The sequence below is a fragment of the Melospiza melodia genome, chromosome 21 (genome assembly GCF_035770615.1).
Source record: "Melospiza melodia melodia isolate bMelMel2 chromosome 21, bMelMel2.pri, whole genome shotgun sequence".
Lineage (NCBI taxonomy): Eukaryota > Metazoa > Chordata > Aves > Passeriformes > Passerellidae > Melospiza > Melospiza melodia.
In genome coordinates, this window is record NC_086214.1 from 10809094 (window position 1) to 10833995 (window position 24902).

At 63.5% G+C, this 24902-nt stretch overlaps 2 protein-coding genes across 3 annotated transcripts in view; one reads left to right on the forward strand and one right to left on the reverse strand.

Moving 5' to 3' along the window:
- Window positions 1–1692: 1692 nt before the first annotated feature.
- On the reverse strand, window positions 1693–2415 carry BHLHA9 (basic helix-loop-helix family member a9). The gene has a single exon (XM_063174251.1). It carries the CDS (start codon window positions 2413–2415, stop codon window positions 1693–1695), a length of 723 nt encoding a protein of 240 aa, XP_063030321.1.
- A 13118-nt stretch (window positions 2416–15533) lies between these two features.
- ABR (ABR activator of RhoGEF and GTPase) overlaps window positions 15534–24902 on the forward strand; it is a 29902-nt gene continuing 20533 nt past the window's right edge. The window contains exons 1-3 of one of the 2 annotated variants that reach the window (XM_063173972.1): window positions 15534–15675; window positions 19922–20106; window positions 24719–24823. In XM_063173972.1, coding sequence (XP_063030042.1) covers window positions 15615–15675; window positions 19922–20106; window positions 24719–24823 — 351 coding nt within the window. In that variant the 5' untranslated portion in view covers window positions 15534–15614. Of the gene's footprint in view, window positions 15676–19921; window positions 20107–22910; window positions 23103–24718; window positions 24824–24902 lie in introns of those variants that run through there. The other variant, XM_063173973.1, reaches the window with a different exon arrangement.

The window sequence follows — 24902 nt, forward strand, 5'->3', positions numbered from 1 at the left end:
AGAGCCTGGATGCCTGGAAATAATGGATGTTTTCTGTCCATTGTGTATTATGTTTCAGTTCCAAATTTGCCAGGGGTTTCCCTGGCAGTGAGTGCCATCTACGGGGCACACCCAGCACCTTCTGCCTCCCCGAGAGGTGCCCAAGAGCCTCCTGCCATTCGGGACCTGCTGCCCACCCCTCCCCGGAGCCTTTTCCCATCCCACAGCCTCCAAACAGAATGAGGAGCTGTGGTGTGTGAGTGTGGATCCGAGAGCAGTGGGGTGACCCTCCTCGGGGGGGTCTCACGGGGTTTTGGTTCCCTTCCACTCCTGCCTCTGGGACCATCTGTTTCCATCTGCCTCGCTTGGGCTGACCACCAAAGCTGGGGTGGGAAAAACAGGGAGATGCAAATTCAGGAGGAGGGTTCCTTCCTGAGTCAGGGAGTCACTGAAACATTCTTTGCATGCTGCTCCTGCTGGGCTCTCACTCCCCGTGGGAAGGCTGCTGACAGGGCAGGGCAGGGCCATGGAAGAGCCCGAGCAGGGAGATGCACCCAGAGCTGCAGGGAGAAGCAGGATTCCTTCAGGGGACGTGGCTGCGGGCCTTCCTCCGGCCAGGGGAGCACCTGTGAGAGCCAGGATGCCTCACGCCATCAGCATTTCCAAGAGGCTCCTTTGCTGAGCAAAGAGCTCTCTCTCCTGGCTGCCACCAGTTTTCCTCTGCCCCCGGACCAGCTCCCCTGTCCCGCCAGGGATTAAGGAAGGAGGAGGAGATCCAGGTACTCAGCAGCAGGAGGTTGGGGTGGTTGTTCCAGCACGTGTTCCCGGGCAGGGAGAGAGCTCAGGCTGCCCCTGGAATGGTGGGAGCAGAGGGGCTGGGGGAGCTCTGCAGGGCTCAGCACTGTGGGAATCCCACGGTGCAAAATGTCCTGTCCAGAACGCTGCCAGCTGTGGTGTGTGTGGCTGTAAATCCCTGCCTGATTCCTGCAGCAATTCCAGTTTGCTGAGCCTCGGGCAGGAGGGAGCCCTCGCAGCTGCTCCAAGCTCTCCAAGCCAGAGGAATGGAACCAAAAGGGACCTTTTCAGTACAATTCCCTCTTCTCCCCTCCACCCTGCTGCTGGCCTGTCCCAACAGAGCCACTTCCCTGGCACCAGAAGGAAACCCCAGTTGGACGGGTGGGTTTATGAAAGCCGACATCTGTCTCCCCTCCCGGCCTCGCAAATCTGCCAGGCACAAACGTCTGTACCAATGAGCTTAGCGTCAAAAGTGGCAGGGAGGGCAGTAACCTCTGCCTGCTCCTGCTCCCCTCCTTCACCGGCGGCAGCAGAGCCACCGCCAGCCGGGGCTTCAGCGTCATCCCACGGCCCATCTGTCCATCCCACACACATTAACAGCCGCTGCCCTGCTGCCGGGTTTGCAACTCGTGTTTTCTCGCAGAGCAAGCCACAGGGAATAAATAACAGCGGCGATCGGCAGCAGCGAGACCTCGCTGTAAGGAACGCGGATCTGGCACTTCCAGAGGAATTCCCACCTTCCCGCAGAGGGGAGACACTCAGCAGGGTCCTGTACAGCGTGTGGGGGGCTCTCGGAGCCCGCCGGCACCGCAGCTGGGCCGCACATCCAGCAGCGCTTCCCTCCCTCACCCTGCAGTCCCTCCCGCTCCCCCCAAGTGTCCCACGGCTCCGTTACCGACCCAGGCGCGGCCCCGCGGGTCACTGCGTGGGGAGGCGCCGCTGCTGTCCCCAGCCCTGGCAGTAGCCCGGCTGCCAGGGGACATTCCCGGCCAGGGGCTCTTGCAGGCTGCCCTGAATCGCTGCACCCGTGAATCGCTGCTGGCCGGGGTGCGGGGTCCCGCCGGGGCCACAGGCGCGGTTCTCCTTGGGGCTCTCGTAGTGATGGAGCTGCCGCTGAGCGGAGAACGCCGCGCTGAGAGGGGACGGAGGGCAGCGTGTCCCGGCAGGAACGGGCTCCCAGGACAGCTGGGGGCGGCTGCCCCTCGGCCCCGGCTCCTGCGCGGGGACCCCGGCCCGGGGGCGGCACTCGGGGTGGCCGCAGGGCCAGCAGCAGCCGGCGCCGCGCAGGGACAGCGACAGAGCCGCGATCCGGTTGATGGCCCGCCGGAGGGTCGCGATTTTGGAGAGCCTTTTGCCGCCGAGGTCGTGCTTGAGGGCCAGGCGCAGGGCGTTGAAGGCTTGGTTGTAGTCCAGGATCCTCTTGCGCTCCCTGACGTTGGCAGCCATCCTCCTGGCCTTGGAGCGCACCGGCCGGCTCCTCTTCCTCGCCTTCATCCCGTCCGCGTCCCCCGGGCTGGAGTCTGCTCCCCTGCCTTGGGACACCCACAAACCCGGCCTGTAGCACGCCTGGGGCGCGTCCCTCGCGTCCGGCTCCTCCTCGGAGCTCTCGGGCCCCCCTTTCCCCGCGGCTGCTCCGGCCATGGCAGCGGCGAGGGCAGCGGGAGAGGCGCTGCTGTGCTGCTGCCTCCCGAGGGTGTGGGTGACGCTCCTGCAGGGACAGGAATCCGCCTCTAAAGCCTTCAGCGGGGCTCGTCACGTGTCTGCCCCGACCCTCCTCACCTGCCGCAGGTGAGGCACAGGGAGAGCCCTGCCTGCCCCCTGTTCCAGGGCTGGGGTAGCGGGGTGCTCACACGTCCCTGGGGAAAGCACCTCCACACGTTGCTTTAGTGCCTGCTGAGAGTTTGGGCGCTGCAGGAGCTCCCCCGTGCTGCTCTGCTGGCCAGAGGTGGCTCACCCTGGGACAGGCCGTGCCAGGGCTCTCATGGTGCTGTGAGGCAGAGAGAGCCCTGAGGGGCATCACCAGCCTGGCTCTCCCCTAGCCCTGCTCACGGGTCTGAGCACCTCTGGTGTTTCTCAGCTGAGGGGAACCGAAGCACGAAATGGTGCCATTGATAAGGAAAGCAGCAAGTCTTGTGCTTGGTACAGAAGACACAGTGCTGGTGAGCTGGGGGCATCCGTGGGGACAGGGGGAGGTGGGTCCTGAGCAGAGGGGGTCTGAAGTGGGTCCTGGGCAGGAGCAGGAGGTGTGAGGTGGGTCCTGGGCAGGAGCAGAGCTCTGAGGTGGGTCCTGGGCAGGAGCTCTGAGGTGGGTCCTGGGCAGGAGCAGGAGGTGTGAGGTGGGTCCTGAGCAGGAGCAGAGCTCTGAGGTGGATCCTGAGCAGGATTAGAGAAGATCTGAGGTGGGTCCTGAGCAGGAGCAGAGCTCTGAGGTGGGTCCTGAGCAGGATTAGAGAAACTCTGAGGTGGGTCCTGAGCAGGAGCAGAGCTCTGAGGTGGGTCCTGGGCAGGATTAGAGAAGGTCTGAGGTGGGTCCTGAGCAGGAGCAGAGCTCTGAGGTGGGTCCTGGGCAGGATTAGAGAAACTCTGAGGTGGGTCCTGAGCAGGAGCAGAGCTCTGAGGTGGGTCCTGGGCAGGATTAGAGAAGGTCTGAGGTGGGTCCTGAGCAGGAGCAGAGCCCCGCAGGAATGTGCAGGGCCTGGCACGCCTCTGCCCCGCGGAGCAGGAAGCAGGCATGCGGCAGGGGGATCAGGGCAGTGATAAAAGAGCTGAAGTGCTGCCTCCTCCCGAGCCTCCCTGTCCCTTCCCGCAGCCTGGGGGCAGAGCTGTCTGGGCCGGCGCTCCCGGCCCTGCCCGGTGCTTAACTTGGGGATGGCGGTGCTGAAAGCAGCTCCTTGTTTCCTGCGGCCCGAGCTGGTGGGATGAGGGGCTGGCCAGGTGCAGCAGGTCCGGAGGCCATGGGCAGGGCCGGGTCCCCAACCCCTGAGCGGTGGGGGACAGCCACGTGTGTTTGCACATCATCCCATTAGCCAGCAGTTGCTAAATGCCTTCCTGTGCCAGGGGTGATGCTTTGAAAAATGGCCCGGGAGCGGTTCTGACAAATTGTTGGGGTGTCTGGTGCAAAAGCAGAGCCCTGGGAGAACGTGCCCCTCCCTCCTTGATCCATCCCTTCCTATCTGATCATCCCAGCTCATGTTTGATCAATAGCCACACTTAGTGGGGGGTTATTTGTCTATTGCCCCTCTCCTCTCCTGGCTCTTTGAAGCTGGAGCTGATTTAGGTGCCTCTGCTCCAGGAGCCAAATAAATCAGGAGCCAGGGCCTCGGGGATGGGGAGGATGAGGCAGCAGGACTTCAAAGGCAGGTGAAGCTTGCAAATATCTTTGAGCACTCACCTGTGCTCACTGTGAGTCCCTTGTTCTCCCCAGTATCCATCTCACCTCCCAGGAATGGAGGCTCCCCAACCACTGATTTACCCAGTGAGCTCAGCTCAGCAGCCAGGGGGTGTTTGGAACACTTGAGTGCCAGCAGGACATGGATGTCAGAGCCACCTAGAGACATGCCTGTCTAGAACCCAGCTGAGCAGGACAGGTCCCTGCCATGGGGGTGTTTTTGCTGGTGTTGCTGGTTTGTTTGAGGTCAGGAGGGGCAGTCCAAGAAGACACAGAGCTGGCTGAGCTGGCACAAAACCAGTCCCAAAGCTGTCCCCATGCCACCCACAGCCCCTGGGAGCTCCTTGGGAAGCACTGCCAGGCTTCATGGCTCTCTGGGCAGCCCTGGCTGCAGGGATGCAGCCCCAGCTCTCAGAAGGGAGCAAGGCCAGACCATAAATCACAGAGTGTCTGATGCCACCTGTAATTAGCACATCCCTGGGCCATCCCCACCTCGTCCTGGGCGCTTCCGACCCAGGTGCCCATTCCGGGCTGGGAGGTCAGCAGGAACGCCCCCCAGCCCTGCTCCCCCGGCCCCTGCTGATTTATCACCGTGTGCTGCAGAGATTTATGGGCTGAGATGGGGAGCAGAAACGTGTTGTGAGGCTCTGCCGGGCCCGCCTGCCTGACAGATGAGGAAAGAGCAGTAATTATCTGTCGCCACACATAGATCAGGCCATTCATGGCCCTCCCCAGGCTCCAGGAAGGGGTTTGGCCCTCGGGGACTCCCCAGCTCCCAGCCTGTGTCACTCTGGAGCACTGCTGAGTGCTGGGCACCTGCCCATTGTCCCAGCTCAGAAGTGTATTTTGGGTGCTGAGCTCCTGCAAGGAGCCCTGGGCTGGCTGCCACATCCACCCAGCACCCCCAAACTGCTGATGCTTCCATGTGGGAGCTGCTGGAGCCACCTGGGAGCACTGGAGGTCACACCCCGATGGGCTGGGGGGCTGCCCAGCTCCTGGCACTGCCCCAGCACCCTCCATCCTCCTTGGGAAGGCTGCACCAGCAGGAATGGATGTGCCAGGGCAAGGCAGGGGAAGGATGAGAGGCGGGGCAGGCGGGGAGGTGCCCATTCCTGGTGACAGGGGAAGGAGGAGGCGGCTCTTGCGACACTGCCCGCGGGGAGATAAATAGGGTGCTTTGTTCCTGCTGGGGCACGGCCAGGTGGCACATGGGACACGGGCTGCTGACTCATCCACGGCCAGGCAGCCACGCTGCAGGGCCTGGAGGCGCCTGTGGGTGAGATCCCTGCGCCAGCACCAGGGAACAGCCCTGGCACAGGGCAGAAAGCCACATCCTGTGGGGCAGGAGTGAGCCATGGGCACGGGCTGAAGCACATGTGGCAAAAGGCTTCACAGAATCCCAAAGCCATTCCAGGTGGAAAAGCCCCTTAATCAAACCCAAATGTTAACCCAGCACTGCCTTGTTACCATTAAATCACTAAATGCCACATCCATGTTTTTTGAACATTTCCATCACTTTCCCGAGCAGCCTGTTCCAAAGTCTGACCATCCACTTTTCCTAATATCCAATTTTACCCTTGAGGACATTTCCTCTTGTCCTGTCCCTTGTTCCTTGGGAGCAGAGACAAACCCCCACCAGGTTTCTCACTCCTTTCAGGGAGTTGGAGGCCTTCCTTGCCCACCACAGGAGCCTGTGCTTGCTGCTCCATGTGCCAGGAATGGCTCATCCATCCTGACACCAGCAGGCCTGGCTGATTTTCCCCGGCCAGAGGATGAGGATGGGACACACAGAGCTCTGCAGTGAAGGCCAGGGCACATGGAAGGCAGCTGTGGAAGGCACAGGAGCCACTCCATGTCACAGGAACCTTTAAGGCTCGGTCGTTCCTAGCTCGGGGATGTCCTGGAGCACGTGGGATGGGTTCTGGCATTAATTATCACCTCGTTACTGCCTCGAGCTGCAGGCACCGGGCATTCCCTTACCTACATCCCCGTGCCCGCAGCTCCTCGGGGAGACCCGGAGAGGGCACCGGGAGTGTGTGAGCTGCAGGAGCGCAGCACCCGCGCCCCGCTGGTGTCCCCATCCCGTCCCCATCCCCTCCCTGCCCGCTCCCGCAGCCGGGCCCGAGCCGGGGGGCGGCGGCAGCGCTGCCCCCGCCCCGGCGGGGCCGAGCCGAGCCGAGCCGAGGCGGGGCGGGCCGGGGGCGGGCACCGACGTCAGGCCCCGCGGCGGCGGCGGCGGCTCCGGGGGGCGGAAGGCGGCGGTGCCGGGGGTGGGTGGGGGAAGCCCGGCTCGGGGCGGGGGATGGCGGCGGGCGAGGCGGCGCGGGCGGACTTCGCTCGGCACTGGCAGGCGCAGTTCCCGGGGGAGCCGGCGCCCCGCATGGAGCTGGGCTCGGTGCGGGCCATGGAGCGGGAGCTGGAGCGCTGCCGCCGCCACCTGCGCCGCCTGCAGCGGGCGCTGGCCGAGGAGCGCTTCAAGGTGGGCTACCTGGAGGCGGCGCTGGCCCGGGCCCCGCCGCCCCCCGCCGCCCCCCGGCCCGCGGGCAGCTCCCCGGAGGGCGGCAGCGCCGGCAGCTCGGACGCGGAGGACGCTTCCTCGGCAGGTGGGTGAGGGGGAGCCGTCCCCAGCCCAGCGTGTCCCCAGCGTGTCCCCAGCGTGTCCCCAGCCGGCCCCGCCGCACGCTCAAGGGCGAATGCGCACGGCTGAGGGCATCCCCGCTCCTGCGCTCCTCCCGTGCCAGGCTAAAGGCAATCCCAAGCCCCTGTGCCATCCGTGCCACCCGGGTGGTGCGGCCCGAGCTGTGACTCGGCACGGGAGCCCCAGCGTGTCCCAGGAGCACCCCATGCTAGAGGATGGCCAAAGTCCTTCTGCCATCCCCATGGAACAGATAATGCCAGCCTTGTGCACCCCCTGACCAGCCACTAAGGTCACCCCAAGCCCCTGCTCCTCCCTGTCGTCCCATGCCAAGGCCCCGTCCTTGGGTGTGCCAGGAGGGAGGGTGGCTCTGGCCGGTCCCCTGCAGCGCTCGGTGTGGTGGCCCAGTGTCCCACGAGCCACCTCTGGGGCTGGCACATTGCTCAGGAGTCATTTCCTGGCTCAGGGAACACCTCTGCTCAGGTGACGCCCTGTGACCTCCCGCGGGAGAATCCTGGAGGCTCCAAAGCAGAGCCTTGCTGGGGTGGTGACATGTCCCGGGGCGTTTTTCCAGGTGGATTGAGGACAGTGCTGTTTCACAAGTGCCTGGCTGTGTGGTGGCACTGGAGGCACTGTCAGCCGTCACACTGTCCTACTTCCCGCAGCCTGGAAGTTGTTATTGCATCAGCATTAAACCCGGTTCAAACACAGTCCTGGCAGCTAGGGAATGTCACTTTTAATGCTGCTAATTCCACAGCTGACTTGAGTTAATTTTGTTCTCGCTCGATTGTGTGGGGTGGTGGTTTCCCCCTGAGGCCGTATCGTGCTGGTTCGAGATTGCCTGGAGAGCAAGTGCTCTGATGTCAAATTATGCTTAATATTTAGTTCATTTCTATTTATTGCATTAGTCTGCAGTGCTGGAGGAAGTTTCCGCTTCACCTTCCTGAGCTGCCTGGAGGCGAAATGTCCAAAGTATGTGGCTGCTCTCGGTGTTGTCACCGTGCTGGGCACGTGTGAGTGTTTGTCCTGCTCTCCAGTGTGCCGTGGGAGCCTGTGCCCAGGAACAAGGACCTTGGGAATGCTGCCTCCAAAGGGCTGCTCCAAGCCCCTCTCCAGCTCCCAGCAGCAGGCACAGGCTGTGATTCTTGGGGAGCTGCTCTGTGGCTGAAGTGGCTTGAGTGCATCAGAGCGGCCAAGCACAAATCCTTGTGATTTACACTCAGACCTGTGTTTTGTTATGTCTGGGTTGTGCTCCTGGATGTTTCCAAAGCCAGGATGGTGCAAGGCTGCTCTCAGGTTAAAGGGGCTTCCCTGAAGCACAGCACAAGCCCCCGAGGGTCCTGACTTCACGGCTTGGAGGGGTCCAGCCCTTTGCAGTCTTTTGGCAAGAGTTTGAAGTCCTAAGTTGCATCAGCTGTGGTTGAATGAGGCCTCTTCCTCCTCCTCTTCCTCCTCCCCTAAATGGATCTTCCTCAGGGTCAGCAGCTCCAGCACTCATCAGAGGAGGAAGCATCCCCCTGCCCCGTGACAGGGCTGGGCTCTGCCCTCCCCAGCCTGTCCTGAGCCTGTCCTGGGCCTTTCCCAGGCATCAGCATTTTCTTTGTTGGGCGTTCTAAGGGCCCCTGTGTGCTCTGCCTGGGCTGACATTTAAGAGCAGAGTTTGAGAGTGCAGTAGAGGTGTGCAGCCATTGCCTGGATCCCCTTTCATGGACAGCTGGTTAACCCGGTGCTCCTGTTGTTTTCTTCTCACTTCTCTATGTTTCAGATGCAATTGAAAATTCATGATTGTGGCGCTGTTTGCTTTTCCTGCCAGCACTCTGGTGGTGTGTAACCCGGTTAGTGCTGCTCTGCCTGGGTCCCTCAGTATTTAATGTGAATTTTGGAGCTCAGCGCTGCTGTGGCTGAACTCAGTCAATCCCCAGCTGCATCAACCTTGGGAAGCACCCTCTGGACAGCCAGTGAAGGAGTGTTGGATATCATCTTTATGGGAATTACCAGGGAAACACAGTGCTTTCCTTTAAGTAGCTTGTGATTAATCTGATTTAAAGGGAGGAAATCTGCAAGATGCCCGTCTGGGGCTATCGCACCAGATACACCATCCTGGCATCTGCGATAGCGCCTGTGCCAGCTCTCCTGGGACCAGCCAAATCTGAGCCTCAGCGAGCAGATGGCCCAGAATGAGGCGTGGAAAGGGCTGAAATTCCCCTCGTCTTGGCCGTCACCTGTCCCTGTGGCTGAGCACACAGCTGAGTGTGCAGTGCGGGCTCGGGCTGGCTGCTGCTCCCATCTCCTGTTTGCCACGGAGGGATGGAGGGCTGTGGGGTGGAGGCAGCCTGGAGAGGGTGAGCTGAGCAGGAGGAGGTGCTGGTGGCCCAGAGGAGGATGAGGTGATGCTCACTGGAGATGCTTTGTGCCCGCAGCCAGGTAGCGCAGAGGTGGAAGTGACTCGGTGCTGGGTTTCCTCACTTTGTCCTTGGGAAGCAGAGAAAGAGGCTGGCTTTGCCATGGAGCTGAAGCTCCTCTGGAAGGCTGTGGGGTTTGGGAGCCCCTGAGCTGCCCTGTGCAATGCTCTACACCCCACAAATATGAGCTGTAGCCCGTGATGGCATGAGCTGGTGGATCTGGTTGCAGCAGGAAGCTGGGGCTGTGAGATGTGCTGTAAGTGAATCCCCAGCCCTCTGTTTAGCTGGAATTACAGTTTCTCTCAAGGAAAGATTCTGGAGTCACATGGGCTCTTCTCCCCGCTCTGCTGCACTGCTTTCACTGGTACCTTGGCAAGGACAAGGGAGCTGCCAGCAGCAGCAGGTCCTGCCTTGGAGGGTGGTGAGCACAGAAAGGGGAAAGGGGCATCTGGAGTTCCTGTGGCATTGGAATGCCCAGATGGGGGCTGGATTGGCATGGGTGTCATGCTGGGGGCTCCTGGCATGACTTGAGTAAAGTCAAGGCTTGTTCTTGTCACTCCATCCCTGCTTCTGCTGCTGCTGCTGCAAAAGTGGCACCTCTGTCTGTCCCAGAAAATCCCTGCAGCTGTGGAGGTGATGGGGCACCTCTGTCCTGCTTAGACCCTGCTTGTTCCTGATCCCTTTCTTGGAATATTCTGCAGAAGCAGAATGGAAAATAGTGAGCAAAGCCCAGGGTTTGTCCTGGTGCATCTCATTCTGCCTGGGGCAGGAGGGGAAGGAATGGTGATTCCACAGCCCAAGGAGGGTGAAATATTGCATGGCCTGTGCATCCACCTCCCCTCCTTCAACACCTGGGTGGGATCTTGGTGCCAAATCAGGGAGGTGCAGTGGGGGCAGCTGTGTCTCCCCAAGAGCCCATCTACCACCTCTGTGTCCTTGTATTTAGTTTCTAAATTTTTACTTTGTTATATTTCCCCATTGTTAGAAAGTGCTTGTTTGGCTCTGAAGAGGCTGGAAGTTCTTCCTCTGGCCAGGGCAGAGCAGGCAGAGTTTCAGTGTTTAATTTTAGCTGTTCAGGCAAGGACAAAACCACAGAGAGTGTGTGTGTGTCTCTGTGTGTGTGTGTCTGTGTGTGTGTCTGTGTGTGTGTCTGTGCCTGCTGGGGACCTTTGAACTGTCTCCATCTGCTCTGGGGCCCGGCAGCATTTGGGGAGGTGATTTCTGCCCACAAACCCCCTGGTGGCATTGTGACAGCAGCCCCTGAGTGCTGGCAGGCTGAGAGTGATGCTGCCTGAGATGGGGACTGCAGGGTTAACTCTGGAACACGCTGTCACTGTTGAAGAAGATCATAAATAAATGTAAAGTTTATGAGGCTGAAAAGCCTTTGAGTAGAAGAGTTGAAGTTTAAAGCTGTAGGTGAGAGCAGCAAGTGCTGCTTGGGCAAACAGTGAGGGGTTTGTAAAGGAGCTGCAAGAGCAAAGGGGAGATCTGTGATCAGCTCTGCCCGTGGGTGCCACCGTGGCAGCAGCTGCATCTCCTGGCTGGGGGAGCAGCCCTTCAGGTGCCAGGCCCTGCAGAGGAGCAGGATGGGTGCACAGAGGGCTGGGATCCCTGTCTGTCTCATTGGCACTCCCCTAGCCTGGCAGTGGTTCAATCATTAACACAGAGGTGCCAACATCCCCCTGGAGTAGCTGGGTCTGGATGCAGCACCCCTGTGTTCTGCCAGCTGGGCACAGCCCCACTGAATGGGTTTTGGCCCCCAGAATTTGGGGCAGAGCCCTGAGCTCCCCCAGCTTGGCAGCACTCAGGGCTGGGCAGTGGGGCTGGGGATGGGGTTTGCCCTTCAGTGCCAGCAGTGCCACGGGCTGTGCCCACCACGGGCAGCACAGAGATGGCCCCAGGCTCACAGGGGCTGGCTGTGGGTGATCAGCAGCCCCAGGAAGAAGCAATGGCAGCAGCAGGGCAGGCAAGAAATCCTCATTAGGTGGCTGGATAGAGCCAGCAGTGCCCTGCGGGGCCTGCATACATTTGCATTGTAAGGCCATTGAAATCTGGTTGGGGTTTGTTTTCTTTCTGTTTCCCTGGGAAGACACTTCTGTGAGTGGAGGCTCTTTGTTCCTCGGGTTCCTCCTCCCCTCCTGCCCACAGCTGGGATCCCAGAGGATGCTCTGCTCTGTCTTCTGCTGTGGCACTGATCACAGGGAGAAGCTTTGCTCTGTGCTAGCAGGGAATTCATATTCCCCTGGGTTAGAGGCAGGAGCCTGTGCTGGGCAGGGCAGCTCACTGAGTGTCCATCCAGCCCAGAAAGTGGCACCTGAGCCCCCTTGGTTGGTGGCATTGCTGGATTTTCCTCCCACTGAGGTCACCTGGAGCAGTGGCCGGGAGCCAGCCCGAGGGAACACGGAGAACTCAGCCCATCCCCAAGGGACACCTTGGAGCAGGCTTGGCTGTCCCACCCCAAATGGCTTGGTCAGTGTTTGCTGAGCAGGATAGCTGCTGTGTGTGGATCAGGATAGCTGCTGTGTGTGGATCAGGATAGCTGCTGTGCGTGGATCAGGATAAATGCTGTGTGTGGATCAGGAGCAGCAGCCCCTCTTGGCTCCCTTGGCTGTAGCTGACTCCCTGGCCAGCCCAAGCAGAATCCCAGAGGATTCTCCTGCAGATCTGCCCCCAGATAAATCCCAGCTGTAAAGTTCAGGGATTGTTTGGAGATCTGGCAGGTAGGGAGACCTTTGTGCTGGGATGGGGCTCTCTGCCACGGACAGCTTTTGTTCCATGGGTGATTTTTGTTCTGTGGCTGTGAACCAGCACCTCCTCTTCCTCCTCTTCCTCCTCAGCTCCTGTGCCGGGGAGCAAACCTGGCCCAGCCAGCTCAGCACCAGGGCTGGGGGCAGAGGAGCAGCTGGGGATTTTGGCAGACACAGCCACAGCTGCCTCCCTCTCATGCAATAGCCAGCCCAGGCCTCCACCTGAACTAAAAGGTTTTTGGGAGGCTGGGGCTGTGTTTCTGCCCTCCTCCCCATGCTTGCTTGGCCCTGGCACCCTGCCTGGCACTGCCCTGAGGGCAGGATGCTCTGAGTAACCTCCCTGCTCCCCAGGCACCTCTCAGCTGTGCCCCAGTGAGCGCAGACCTCAGGGTTTCAATTCCACTGGGAGGTGATGCTGGAAGAGAAGCTCAGTGCTGGACTGAGGGCCCGCTGTGCTCCTTGGCAGGGAGGCTGGAAACATTTCCATTTATTCCTCTCTGCAGCCTCTGGCAAGGGGAGAGCTGCAGGGTGAGCCTGGACCTGCTGGGAGCCCAGCAGAGCAGCACTGGGGGAGCCAGGCTGTGCTCTGGCATCTCCTGGAGTCTGCCTGTGCTCCTGCCATGGCTCCAGCACACAGAGGTTCTCCCTCTCCCAAACCAAAGCACTCTGGCTGCTCTTCCAGTCCCCCTTTAGCCACTTCAGCTCCCCAACCTCAGTCTCCCATTCCACTCTTCCTGTGGGGAAACACCCCCAGTGCTGGAGCTGTTTGTAAATTTTTACTTTGTTGTATTTCCCCATTGTTAGAAAGTGTTTGTTTGGCTCTGAAGGGGCTGGGAGTTCCTCCTCTGGCCGGGGTAGGCCAGGCAGAGTCTCAGTGTTTAATTTTGACTGCTCAGGCAAGGACAAAACCACAGAGAGTGTGCCTGTGTGTGTGTGTGGGTGGGTGGCTGCAGGTGGCTCTGGAACTGCCCTCTGGTTGCCACCAGCAGCCCTGGTGCCCACCAGCAGCCCTGGTGCCCACCAGCAGCCCTGGTGCCCACCAGCAGCCCTTGCCCAGCTCTGGGCCAGCCCTGGGGCTCCTGCAGCTCCCGTGGCTGTGACTGGAGGGCTCTTGCACAAGAGCCCAGGAATAGCGCGGCGTGGGCAGGCGGGCAGGGGCTGGGCAGATGCCAGGCAGACAGCCAGACACCAGGCAGGCTGTGCAGGGCTGGCTGCTGCTGGGGAGGGGTGCTGGAGCTCTGCTTCTCCCGACTCTTGCCGCAGGGATGCTCCCAGCTGGAGCTGGGGGCGGTGGCGGGGGCTGAGAACGGGGATGGCAGCATCTCCTCACCCAGAACCCAGGATGGGCTCTGTCACCCAGGGCTGGGTGCTGAGAATGGGGATGGCAGCATCTCCTCACCCAGGACTGAACTCTGTCACCCAGGGCTGGTGGGTGCCAGGCTGGGGTGGGTGCTCCCCCCAAGCCACAGGGAGAGGAGGGAGGTTCAGCTGCTATGCAGGTTTTGAGGTTTTGTTGTTGTTGTTGTTGTTTTTGCAAAGGCGAAAAGAATATGAAATTAAAATACAGCCCAGGAGTTTGTTGTGGGCTGTGCAAGGCCACCTGCCTGGGTCATAATTATTTCTTTTTTTTCTGTCTCCCAGAGTGAATGTATTATCCGCCTCTTTCTGATGGGATTGTTGATGTATTTGAGCCTTCCTGTTTGGTATGAAGGCAGCATGCTTGGCTTTCTCCAAAGACACTTCCCAGGACACTCACCCAGCTGTGGGGAATTGCCTGCCTGGTCCTCCTGGCCATGGCACTGCCAGGACCTGCTGGGTGGTGCCAGGCTGGGGGTGGCCAGGCTGGGGAGGGCTCCAGGAGCTCTGGCAGCTCATCCAAGTGCTCACTCATGGCCTGTGTTGGATAAAGGAGCAGATGTGCAAAGGGGGCATGGAGAGGTGGGCAGGAGTGGCCAGGAAATGTGTCTGGCTGAGGGAAAAATGTGGAAAAGCCCCTCCCTGCCTGTGTGCAGGGAAAAGCAGCTGCCCCCACGCTGAGGATGAGCAGCTGCATCTGGTGCTGGTGCTGTTGCAGGGCTCCCCAGGGCACCAGCGGACTGTGTGGTTTCCTGCCATGAGCAAGGTTGATGCTCTCAGCTGAACCACCACCACCTTCCTGGCTGAGCCTCGGGCTCTGGGGGTGCAGGGCTGGGTGTGGGGTTTGCTGTGGAGTGTGCAGGAAGCTCTCCATCCATTAAGGGGCAAAGTGAGGACGAGCTCAGCTTGAGCCAAGGCAGGAGTGAGTGGGGGATGAACAGCAGCAAAGGCTGTCACAGCCTGGCCACCCTTGGGCACTGCCTGTGCCCATGTCTTGGGGACAAGGGGAGTCTCAGCTCCCCAGAGCAGCTGGGATGGGGCAGGGGAAGGCAAATGGCAGCTGTAGGGCTGCACCCTGACCCACAGCCCGTGGGTGCAGCAGGTTCTGGCTGTCCTTGCCATGGCAGGGCTGTGCTGGGGCAGCAGTGCCTCCTCATCCTGGATGCCAGGTGCCAGTGGCTCCCTGTGCTCCAGCCATGCTGAGCCACAGCTCTGGCATTGCTGTGCTCCCCCAAAACGCTGCACCGAGCCTGTCGTGGTCATCCCTGGCAGTGACAATCAGGCGGTGGCAGTGCAGGGTCCCCTCAGGTCTCCCCCCTGTGTCCTGGCACTTCACGCTCTGCCTTCCCCGTGTGCCCGGCAGAGCATTGTCCCTCCTGCCCCGTGTGCCCGGCAGAGCATTGTCCCTCCTGCCCCGTGTGCCCGGCAGAGCATTGTCCCTCCTGCCCCGTGTGCCCGGCAGAGCATTGTCCCTCCTGCCCGGCTCCATCTGGCCGCTCCCGGTCCGTGCCCACCCCGAGCCCCGCGGGCAGGACGGGCCGGGGGCGCTGCCCGGGGGTGGCACCGTGGTGCCCGGGGGTGGTGCCCGCCCTGCCGGGCACAGCCTGAACCAGGGCACTCTTTGCACTTGAACGCTTGGCTGGCGCCCTGACATATTGGGGTTGATGACTCTGGCACTCCGCGTTTCCTTTGGCTACACGCGGCCGGGGAGGGCGGTTTAACCCCTGCCTGCCCGCGTCCCTCTCTGCCAGCCCCAGGTGTGTGTGGGGCAGGCCTGCTCCCGGCTCCTGCAGGCCCCGGTTCCCAGAACCAGCGGAGCAGGGCTGGGAAGAGCCTGTGTCCTTCAGCCTCAGGTATTTGAGGGGAGGTTTTGCTGTGAATTTGGCCCAGCATCCCCAGGTCACAGCGAGGAGGTGAGGCTGTGCTGGAGGGGGTGATGGAGCCAGCTCCCCCTTTTCCCCCCCGCTCTCCTTGGGGGTGCAGCCGCACACGCCGCTGTGCCACCCCCATCCCCTCCTCATCCTTCTCCTCCTCCTGGCCGGTGCCCAGACCCCTGCGGGGAGGGTCGGCGCGGCTGCTGCGTGCGGGGGGACGCCGAGCTCGGCTCCCCCCGGCGAGGCGAGGCAGGGGCGGGAGGCGGGACGCGCTGCCATTGCCAGGCGGCACCTCCTTCGCCGGGCACCCTTGGCAGGAGCGCGGCCGTGTGCCCGTGCCCGGCTCTGCCACCCTCAGCCCCCGCCCGGCCCCCGCCTCCCGCCCCGCCGCCTTTGTTGTGCGATGCGAGCGGGCTGAGGCGGCGCAGCGCCGGGAGGATGGAGCCGCTGAGCCACCGCGGCCTGCCGCGCCTCTCCTGGATCGACACCCTCTACAGCAGTACGTGCCCGGGGCGGCCGGGGGGGCGCGGGGGGCCGGGGCTGCCTGCCCGCTACCTGTTGTGTAACGCTGCGGACCCGGGCGGCGATGCTGCCGCGCTGTCCCGGGCGGAGCCGAGCCGGGCCGGGGGTGCTGGTGCCGGCTGGGGGTCGTGCTCCGCTCCGCGAGCATCCCGCACGTCCTGGGGGCCTGGCCGGGGTCTGCCCGGCGTCCCCCAGGCTCTGCATGGGCAGGGTGGGTGGCGGTGGTCTCGGCTCGGGGGTCGCTGAGGTTGGAGCGGGTTATTCCCCACAGCCGGCACTGCCCGGGAGGGGTTTGGGGATGAGGATGGAGATGGTTCTCGGCCGCAGGTGCCATCGCGGCGGTGGGAGGGCACCTCTCCCTCTCTCCCTGCGTCCCTCCCTGCCTCCCTCAGCCGCGGCGCTCGCAGCGAGCTCCAGGCGCGGTGCCGGTGCTGTGGCAACGCGCTGTCGGTACCGGGGGCTGGCAGCCGGCGGGGCCGGGGGCGTCCTGCAGCATCCCGGGGGTGCGAACCCCCCGATCCCATCCCATCCCATCCCATCACATCCCATCCCATCCCATCCCATCCCATCCCATCCCATCCCACGGCCGGGCGGCAGGGAGGAGGGAGCCCTGAGCCGGTCCTGCTCTCAGTGCTGATCCAGGGCATGAGGGGCTCGGTCACAGGCTCCCCGTGGTTATTTTGGGGCTGCGTGGGCACCCCGGGGTGGGGTTTGGGGTTTGGGGCGCAGTGCTGGGCTCGGAGCCCGGCGCTGCTGGGGTTTGGCCGGGTGCGTGGGAAGGTGGGATGCTCCGGAGCATGCTCCATGCATGGAGCTGGCATCTGCCGTGCCCTGGAGGGAGCGGGGCCGCCAAGGGGCACGCTGGGCAGGGCTGAGCCTCCTCCCCAGGTTTGCCAGCCCCAAACCTCTGGTGTCCACAGCCAGAGGCCGCATCCAGCAGGGATGGGAGCTGGGGTGGCTGTGCAGGGGTTTGGGCTGGAGCCCAGGGGCCCCCTGGGTGAATTTTCATCCAGCCCCAGCCTCTGCACCCTCCTTCCCAGCCACCCATGGCACCCTCCTTCCGCGGCTCTGCATCCCAAATCCCGCTCCAGCCGCCCTCCCCAAGGCGTGTGGGGGAGGCTGCTTGGCATGCCCGTGCTTTGGGGGATGCAGGGCAGGGTCCAGCCTTCATCATCATCATCACTCTGGGAAAGGCAGTGGCGGTGTGGAGGAGATGCTGTTGTGTTGAGCCAGCCTTCAGCAGAGGCCCAGGTCCAAAGGCAGCTCACACATCTGTGTTGTCATGGTGAATTTTCACCCAGGCACAGGCAAACCGTGGCGTTCCCCCAAAATCTCACAGGCTCTGTGTGGATGTTGGGCTTTTCTTGGGAGTGGGATGGATGGGGTGAGCGTTGGGCTGTGCCCACACGCTGGCAGGGTGTCGGGGAACAGCTGGGAGTGCCACCCTGAGCTGCTGTGGCTGTGCTCTGTCTGGGCAGGGCAGGAGCAGCTGCTGCCCTTGGCTGAGCTCCCTCGTGGGGAACATCCTGCTGCCAGCAGCCTGGGAAGATGTGGCAGAGCAAAAACATTTTCCTGGGGAAAATAATCCCTCATGGGGATGTGTTCCTGGCCCTGTCACCCTGCTGGGGCCGTGTGCCAGCTCACAGGGCCTCTGCCCTGGTGGTGTCTCAGGGCCCTGGGGCTGTCTGTGGGCTTGGGGCCACAGGGCTGTTTCAGATCAGGGTGTCCTTGTCCCCCAGAGTGGCTCCCCTGGGCCAGGCTCCCTCCCTGCCCTCCCATCTCCACGCCTGGGGTGCAGCAGGAGGATTTCAACTGCTGCTAAAAAATCAGGAGCAAAAATAACTCTGGGTTTTGGCACAGGCACAGAGCAGGCTGCAGGGGCAATGCAGCTGTGGGGGAGGAGGGAGGGAGATGCTGGGTTTGGGCTGCCTGGGTGCCACAAGCACCCCAGGGGACAGCCCCTCTGTGTCCCCTCGCCCATCAGTGACTCCCTTGCCTGTCCTGGATGGTTGGTGGTGCTTGGTCCCCTCCCTGTAGCAGCTTCTGGGGTTGCTGGGGGGGTTCCTGTGCCCAGCCTCCCCACGTGAGGCCCCTCAAATCCTGCACAGCCTCGAGTGGCACAGCTGGAGCTGTGGGGACATCATGGCTGTGTCCTGGGGGCAGCTCAGGGTCCCTCTCCTTTTGTGCCTGTTGGGCACTGCCTGTAGATCCCATCCCCAGCTCTGCTCTGGGGTGTAGATCAGCTCCAGCAGCTACCAGCAGAGCCAGGACATTCCTGCATCCCTGCAGGCCCTTCCCTCTCCATGGCACCTCCTTGCCTGCACTGCTGCAGGGTCACCTCCCAGGGCCCCAGCTGCCTCGTTAACACTCTGTTCCTCATTACTTGGATGCTGATGAGCCCCACCTGGGCTGCCAGCACTGCCACGGTGACGGTGCCACTCTGGGTGTCCCTGTGGTGCGGCCTGGAGCTGCACACCTTGGTTGTGGTGGAGGGAAGGTGGTGGCACCTGATGGTGACCATCAGCTTTGGGCCCTCTCTGCTGCCCTGGCTCCCCCTTAGGAAAGGAGCTTGGGGCAGAGTTTGGGGTTGCTCTGGGGCATTCCCAGCCTGGGGACAGTCCCTGGGTGAGGGCAGCTCTGTGGGGTTGTGTCCTGGGGAGTGGCCACCATGGGGGACAGCAGTGCTGGTGAGCCTTATGCAGCATCACAGCTGGGACTGTCCAGCACAGGAGAGATGATGGACAGCCCACCGTGAGGAGGCAGGGCAGGTTAGAGCCTGGGATCCTTTTTTCCTGGAAGCTGAGGACCAGGAGGGTGCAATCCACTCAGCTCCTGGGTTGAAGGTGGGCTGTGGTGCCCCACGGAGGGATTGTCATCAGCTAATTGCTAAAGAAATAATGTCTAAGAGGGGCTCTGGTGTGCTGGCAGAGATGGGGTGCATCTGGCCCATGTCACAGCTCTCCTCCAACCCCTCTCAGGTGCAGGATGGGACTCTCCATCCATCCCTCCCCACTGGCACTGGCTCCTGGCCTGAGCACTCTTTGATTTAAAGATTTATCCACTTTCCCCAGGAAGCAGGATGTAATATTAATGTGCTGAGTGGTGTTGGTGGGAGCCAGGGGAGTCCTTGTCCAGCATGGCCCTGGGGACATGGAGTGGCAGCGGTGTGGGGTTTGGTCTGGGCTGGCTGCTCTGACCCCAGCGCCCCCCGCTGTGCCCGGGTTATCAGCTGGGCTCTTATCTGGGCTCTCCCCAGTGTCTGTGCCCAGGAACCCTGTGGGGATGTGGCTTCCATGGGGCTGCTGGATGGGAAGGGAGCAAGGGGGCGGTGTTGGAGGAGCCCCCTCCCTCTCTGGGGGCTGCCGAGGGGCTCCTGGCCGCTGCCTTGGGCTGGGGGGTGCCGGGTGCACCCCCGGCCGGCCCTGCCGCAGCCGGGCTCCCTTCCCCCTCCCCTTTGTCGGCATCTCGGGGCTGCTGCAGCCGCCACCGAGCCGCTGCCGTTCCCATGGAAACGGGTTCGGATGTACCCCGGCCCCAGGGCCCCTCTGCAGACCCCCCCCCTCGCCTCCCCCTTGGGGCTCTGTGTCCCCAAAATGCCTCCCCCAGGCCTTGGGTGATGGGGGGGCTGTGGGGCAGCGTGGGGCACCCACAAATGGGTGCTGTTCTGGCGGGGGGGGCTCATTCCCCGTGCGGGATTCATTTCCCCCATCGGGGTGGGAATGCCCAATTCACCCCGCGGGGGTGGCACTGCCCCCCGAGCTGGGCATCCTGGCATTTCCAGCCCCGGGGAGTGTGGGCATGGTCAAACGAGGAGGATGCGGCCGTGGGTGCCAGCCCAGCTCGTCTGTCCCCGGGGATGGCACAGGGATGGCACAGGGATGTGGCCGGCGGGCAGGCAGGGCACAGCCACTTGCACGGGGCCGCAGCGTCTGGCGGAGCAGCTGTCCCCGCGCAGACGGGGCCGCCGGGCCTCTCGGTTCCGTTAATTATTCAAATATAGGGAAGTGTGTCGAGCAGAGGATGCCTGCGGGGCCGGGGATGCTCGCTGTGATCTCCGATGTCTCCGTGCCTGCCTGGCCGAGCGGGCAGCAGGGCTGGCCCGGGCTGGCCCCAAGCGGCCCTGGGGCTCGGGGTCAGCACAGCCTGGGCTGGGTGGCCGCGGTGCCACCCGGTGTCCCCGAGCCGTGCCCGGATCTCACGGCCACCCTCTCTCACCCCGGCAGACTTCAACTATGGCGCGGACGAGTACGACGCCGAGGGCAACGAGGAGCCCAAGGCGCTGCCGGAGGGCTCGGAAACCATGCCCTACATCGATGAGTCGCCCACCATGTCCCCCCAGCTCAGCGCCCGCGGCCAGGACGGCGGGGACGGTGTGTCACCCACGCCCACCGATGGCCTCGGCACAGGGGTAGGTGCTGGGGGCTCGGGGGTCTCGGTGCCAGCGGTGTTTGTGCTCTCTGATGCTGCTCTGACCTGGGCACTGTGCCCAACAGCCCAATTTCTGCCGGCCGGGGCAGTCTGGGCTCCGGGGAGCGGCAGTTCGGGGGATGCCGTGCCCTGGGACAGGCTGTGTCCCTGTCCCGCCGAGACAGAGCCGGGATGGGATGGGCGTGCTGGAAATGGGGAGTGCCGGGTCCCCATCTCCGGGAGCCCTTGGGGACAGGAATTGCCGGGTCCCCAGCCCCGGGAGCCCTTGGGGACAGGAATTGCCGGGTCCCCATTTCCTGGAGCCCTCGGGGACAGGAATTGCCGGGTCCCCATGCCCGGGAGCCCTTGGGGACAGGAATTGCCGGGTCCCCATCCCCGGGAGCCCTTGGGGACAGGAATTGCCGGGTCCCCATCTCCCGGAGCCCTTGGGGACAGGAATTGCCGGGTCCCCATCTCCCGGAGCCCTTGGGGACAGGAATTGCCGGGTCCCCATCTCCCGGAGCCCTTGGGGACAGGGCCAGCGGCTCCGCCGGGCTGCCGGCTCCATCTAGTGGCACTCGGGGACCAGGCACCAGCAGGGCTGGGGACACGAGGTGCCCCTCTCGCTGTGCACAGTTTAAATGTAACTCCTGCTGTTCGCAGCGCATCCTCGGGAAGCGCTCTGGTTTTCCGAAAGAGGAGGAATGCCCGGAGAGCTGCGCGGGGCGGGATCCAAAGGGAAAAAAGTGGGATTTTTTTTTCCAGAATGAAAGTTTCCATAGAGCTCGGGAGCGGTGGGGTCCAGGCAGGAGCTTTGGTCCCTCGGGGTTAATGCGGGGAGCAACCGCACGGCCCGGGCTGGGGGATCCCCCTGCGCTGCCGCTGCCCGCGCCGGGAAAAGTGAAGTTTTGTTTTTGTCATGGAAAGAGTTAAGCTCCTGACCCGGATGCTGAGGCAGAAGAGGGAGAGGTGTGGCTTCCTCCCCAGGGTCGCCCTGCGCAGCATCGCCGTCCCAGCAGCGCCCCTGGGGAGGGAGAGGAGGGTGCTGCCCTCTGCCACCGCCTCCGGGGCTGGCTCTGAAGCACTCGGGCTCCCCGAGCCCCCAGCACAGCCCTTGGAGCCCAGCCTGGCACTCGGTGCTGGGCTCTGGCCCCGAGGCCGGCAGGGACAGCAGAGGGTGGCTCTGGGGACAGGGCTGGGGGGAGATGCTGCAGAGAGGTGTCCTTGAGGGCACGGTGGGTCTGGGCACTGGCAGGGACATTGACTTGGTTGTGACAAACAGGATTGGGAAGTGTTGGAGGCCGGTGCCAGCTCTGCCTCCCTCTCTTTATCTGGAGCTGCTTGTGCTGGGGCTTGGCAGAGCTCCCTCCAATGCCAGCACAGTGTGTGCAGCCCTGCGAGGGGCACAGGCTTGTGCTTGTGTGGCACAGGGTGCCAGGTGCAGCCCACTGCTCTCCTGCAGGGAGGCACGACTGGTGGCACTGCCTTTGTGAGGGCTGGTTTGAGGAGGTTTCTGCTGGGGCATCTCGTCGTGCAGGCTCCTGGGCCAGCTCTAACCATGTCTGGGGCCTGTGACTGCTGCGTGCAGACGCCTCTTAACCCTCCCCACCCCACTGTGGGATGTGGTTGTGGTGTGGAGTTGGTGTCCCAGCCCCTGCTTGGGTGCTGCTGGGTTTGGCACTGTGGGCAGCATTCCCCTGGACAGGGACCATTCCCCACTCTGGGACCTGGCCATGTTGGGCAGGGTTGTGGTGCAAAGGCTGAGCTGTGGCATGGACACAAGGCTGGACACGGACTCTGGAAAGTCCCTGTGTCCCCACATCTCACAGCAGGAGTTTGTTGCAGGCTCAGATGGGTGCAGGGAGAAGAGATGGCTCCTGTGGGCAGAGCACACGCAGCCACCAGTTCCCCTTTTGCTTCTCAGGAGCCCGGGGGAAACTGCTGAAGCGGCTCTTGCATGAGTGTCCCCTCCTCCAGCCTGCTCTTGCCTTGTTCGCCGAGGCCCTCAGTGTCCCTCACAAGCGTCACAGCAGCGCTGCTGTCCCCGTGTCCCGCTGCTGTCCCCGTGTCCCGCTGCTGTCCCCGTGTCCCGCTGCTGTCCCCGTGTCCCGCTGCCCCGGGGCTCAGCGCTGAGGTGCCAGCCGGTGTGGCAGGTCTGTGTGAACGCACCCGGCTCGGCTCGGTGACACTGCCCCGAGTCCCCTCTGGGGCACGGAGAGCTCTGATCCCTTCTGGGGGTGCCCAGCCGGGTCCCCGTGTGGCACCGGGTGATGCTGCCCCCTCCAAGCTCACTTCTCGCTGGCGGCGAGGTCCTGCTGCTCCTTCCCACGGGACTCGGGGGTGCAGAGGGGGATGCTCTCCCTCTGCCGGGGTGGGGCTGGCAGGGGTCCCCTCCCCGCGGCTCCTGCCGGAGCCACCTCGGCGGAGCCCACGGGGACGGCTCAGCGCTCCCCCAGCCTTGCCCACGGGGCGGCGGAGCGGCCCCACCTCCGTAGCCGGGAGAGCATTTCCTGTAGGAGCGCGGGGCGGAGCGGCGGGGCCGGCTGGGGCTGGGGCTCTGGGGCTCTGGGGCTGGGGCAGCGGCCCCTGCAGCGCCCGCGGCCCCGGGGCCGAGCGGAGCCGAGCCGGGAGCGGGGCCGGCCCTGCGCTCGCAGCGCTGCCGAGCCCGCAGCCGCCGCCGGGAGCGCCCGGGCCGGCCGGGACTGGACGGGGAGGCCGGAGCTGGGTCAGGCTGGAGCAGCACCGGGGATCCCATAATGGCTCCTTTCATCCCGCGCTGGTGGCCGCCGTCCAGGGCTGAGTCAGGCTGGGACAGCCCGGCCGCCTGAGCGCCTTGCCCGGAGCCTTGTGGGGTGCCCTGTGCGCCCCGCTGCCCGGCCGGCCATGGAGGAGGAAGAGGAGGCCATAGGGTACCTGGATAAAGTGCTGGAGGATGAAGATGACTCTGAGCCGGGAACCCCCACCAGCCCCGTGTCTCCGTTTTCGGCCGGCGACAAGGTGGGCAGCGGGGGGACCCTGCCCGTGCTGGGCGCTGGGTGTGGGGACGAGGGGCATTTCGCTGGTGCTGGTGATGTTGGCACGGCCCCTGGGGCGATGCGGTGGGTGCTGGCGGGGGGCAGAGCTGGCAGCGGCGGGAGCATCACTGCGGCCTCACCAGAGCCCCAGGGCTGCCTGTGCCAGGGCACGGGGCACGGCTGTGCCAGGCTCCAGGTGTGGGGGGCTCAGCGTGGGGTGAGCACCCAGCTGTGCTTCCAGGGGGAGCAGAGCCACACGTGCTGCGGGGTGGGAGCTGAGGGGCTCGGCAGAGCGGCACCGGATGCTCAGGAAGGGGCTGGTTTTACACTCTGACCGCTGCTCGGCTATTGGCCGATTCCCCCACTCGGCCACCAGAAACCCCTAAGCAGCCCCAAAACAGAGCTGGGGGGCGACCCCTGTGCTGGCAGGTGCAGCTCAGCATCCCTCTCATGCCCACCCTCATGCCAGGGTGCCTGGGTGCTGGAAGAGGGCTCTGGCCCTGCTCTTCCTGGGGTCTCCTGCATGGGGCAGCCACAAGGCCCTGGCTTGTGTCACTCCTCTGGGTCACGGGGGTTGACATTGTCCCCGTGGGGTGCGTGGGCCCCGAGCGTGGGTGGGCCCCTTATCTGCTGAGCTCCTGCGCAGGGCCCAGGCTGGGGAAGCAGGAAGAGCCCGTGACTAATCTGTGGCAAAGAGCCCACGAGCTCCTGGTGAATACAAGTGGCCCCCCCGCTCACCCTCCTGCTGCTCTGTCACCGTGGCCCAGCCTCAGTGGGGCAGCCTGGCAGGGGGGACGCTCTGTTGTCACAGCAGCCCCCAGGGCTGGCTGATGGGCACTGGAGTGGGACAGAGAGATGCTGATCCTGATCCATGCCCACCTCGGGGCTGTGCACAACAGCCAGGGCTGGCATGGGCAGAGGTGAGACATGACCAATATCCCCCCCCAAACCATCCTGAAGGGCCCAGAGTGATGCCCCCATGGCTCTGCTTGGCCCCTGTCTGGGAGGCAAAGCCTGGTCTCAGGTGTGATTTTTAAGAGGTGTGACCAAGGATGGTCCAGGGGCTGGGGTGTCCATGCCTGGGCACTGGCAGAGCCTCGCTGAGGGTCCCAGAGCCCCCCCAGCCCTGCCATGAGGGTCACAGCACAGGAACATCAGTGCTGCAGCAGACCTGGGTGCTGGGCCGTGCCCCGGTGCCCCTGGGCAGTGCCTGCTGGGGTGGCACTTCCCAAGGGAAACCTCAGCCGAGGGAAAGGGTGGTGCCCCGTCACGTGGGAGCCCATCCAGCGCCAAGCATGATTTCACTGGGCGTCTCTGGACTCTGCCCTGGGAGAGTCCTGCCATGCCGTGCGCCATCCTGGAGCGCTGCCAGCGGCACCGGGCCCGCGGCCAGCCCGGAGCAGGGAGGGGACAGCAGCCAGCACAGCTCGTGGCTTTCCCAGCTGGCTCAGACGGGCTCTGCTGCCCACCGGGCACAGCCCATGCCTTGCCACGGAGCTCCCCCGGCACTGGCAGGGATTTGTGCCCAACCTGGTGGGATGAGGGGTCTCCTCCTGTGCCACTTGCTGGCTCAGCCAGGCTCCTTGCTGTGTTGTGCAGGGCGAGCGGGACGCTGGCAAAGGCCTGGAGATGCGGAAGTTGGTGCTGTCCGGTTTCCTGGCCAGCGAGGAGATCTACATCAACCAGCTGGAGGCCCTCTTGTTGGTGAGCACAGCCCCTGCAGGGATGGATGGAGGGATGGATGGATGGATGGATGGATGGATGGATGGATGGATGGATGGAT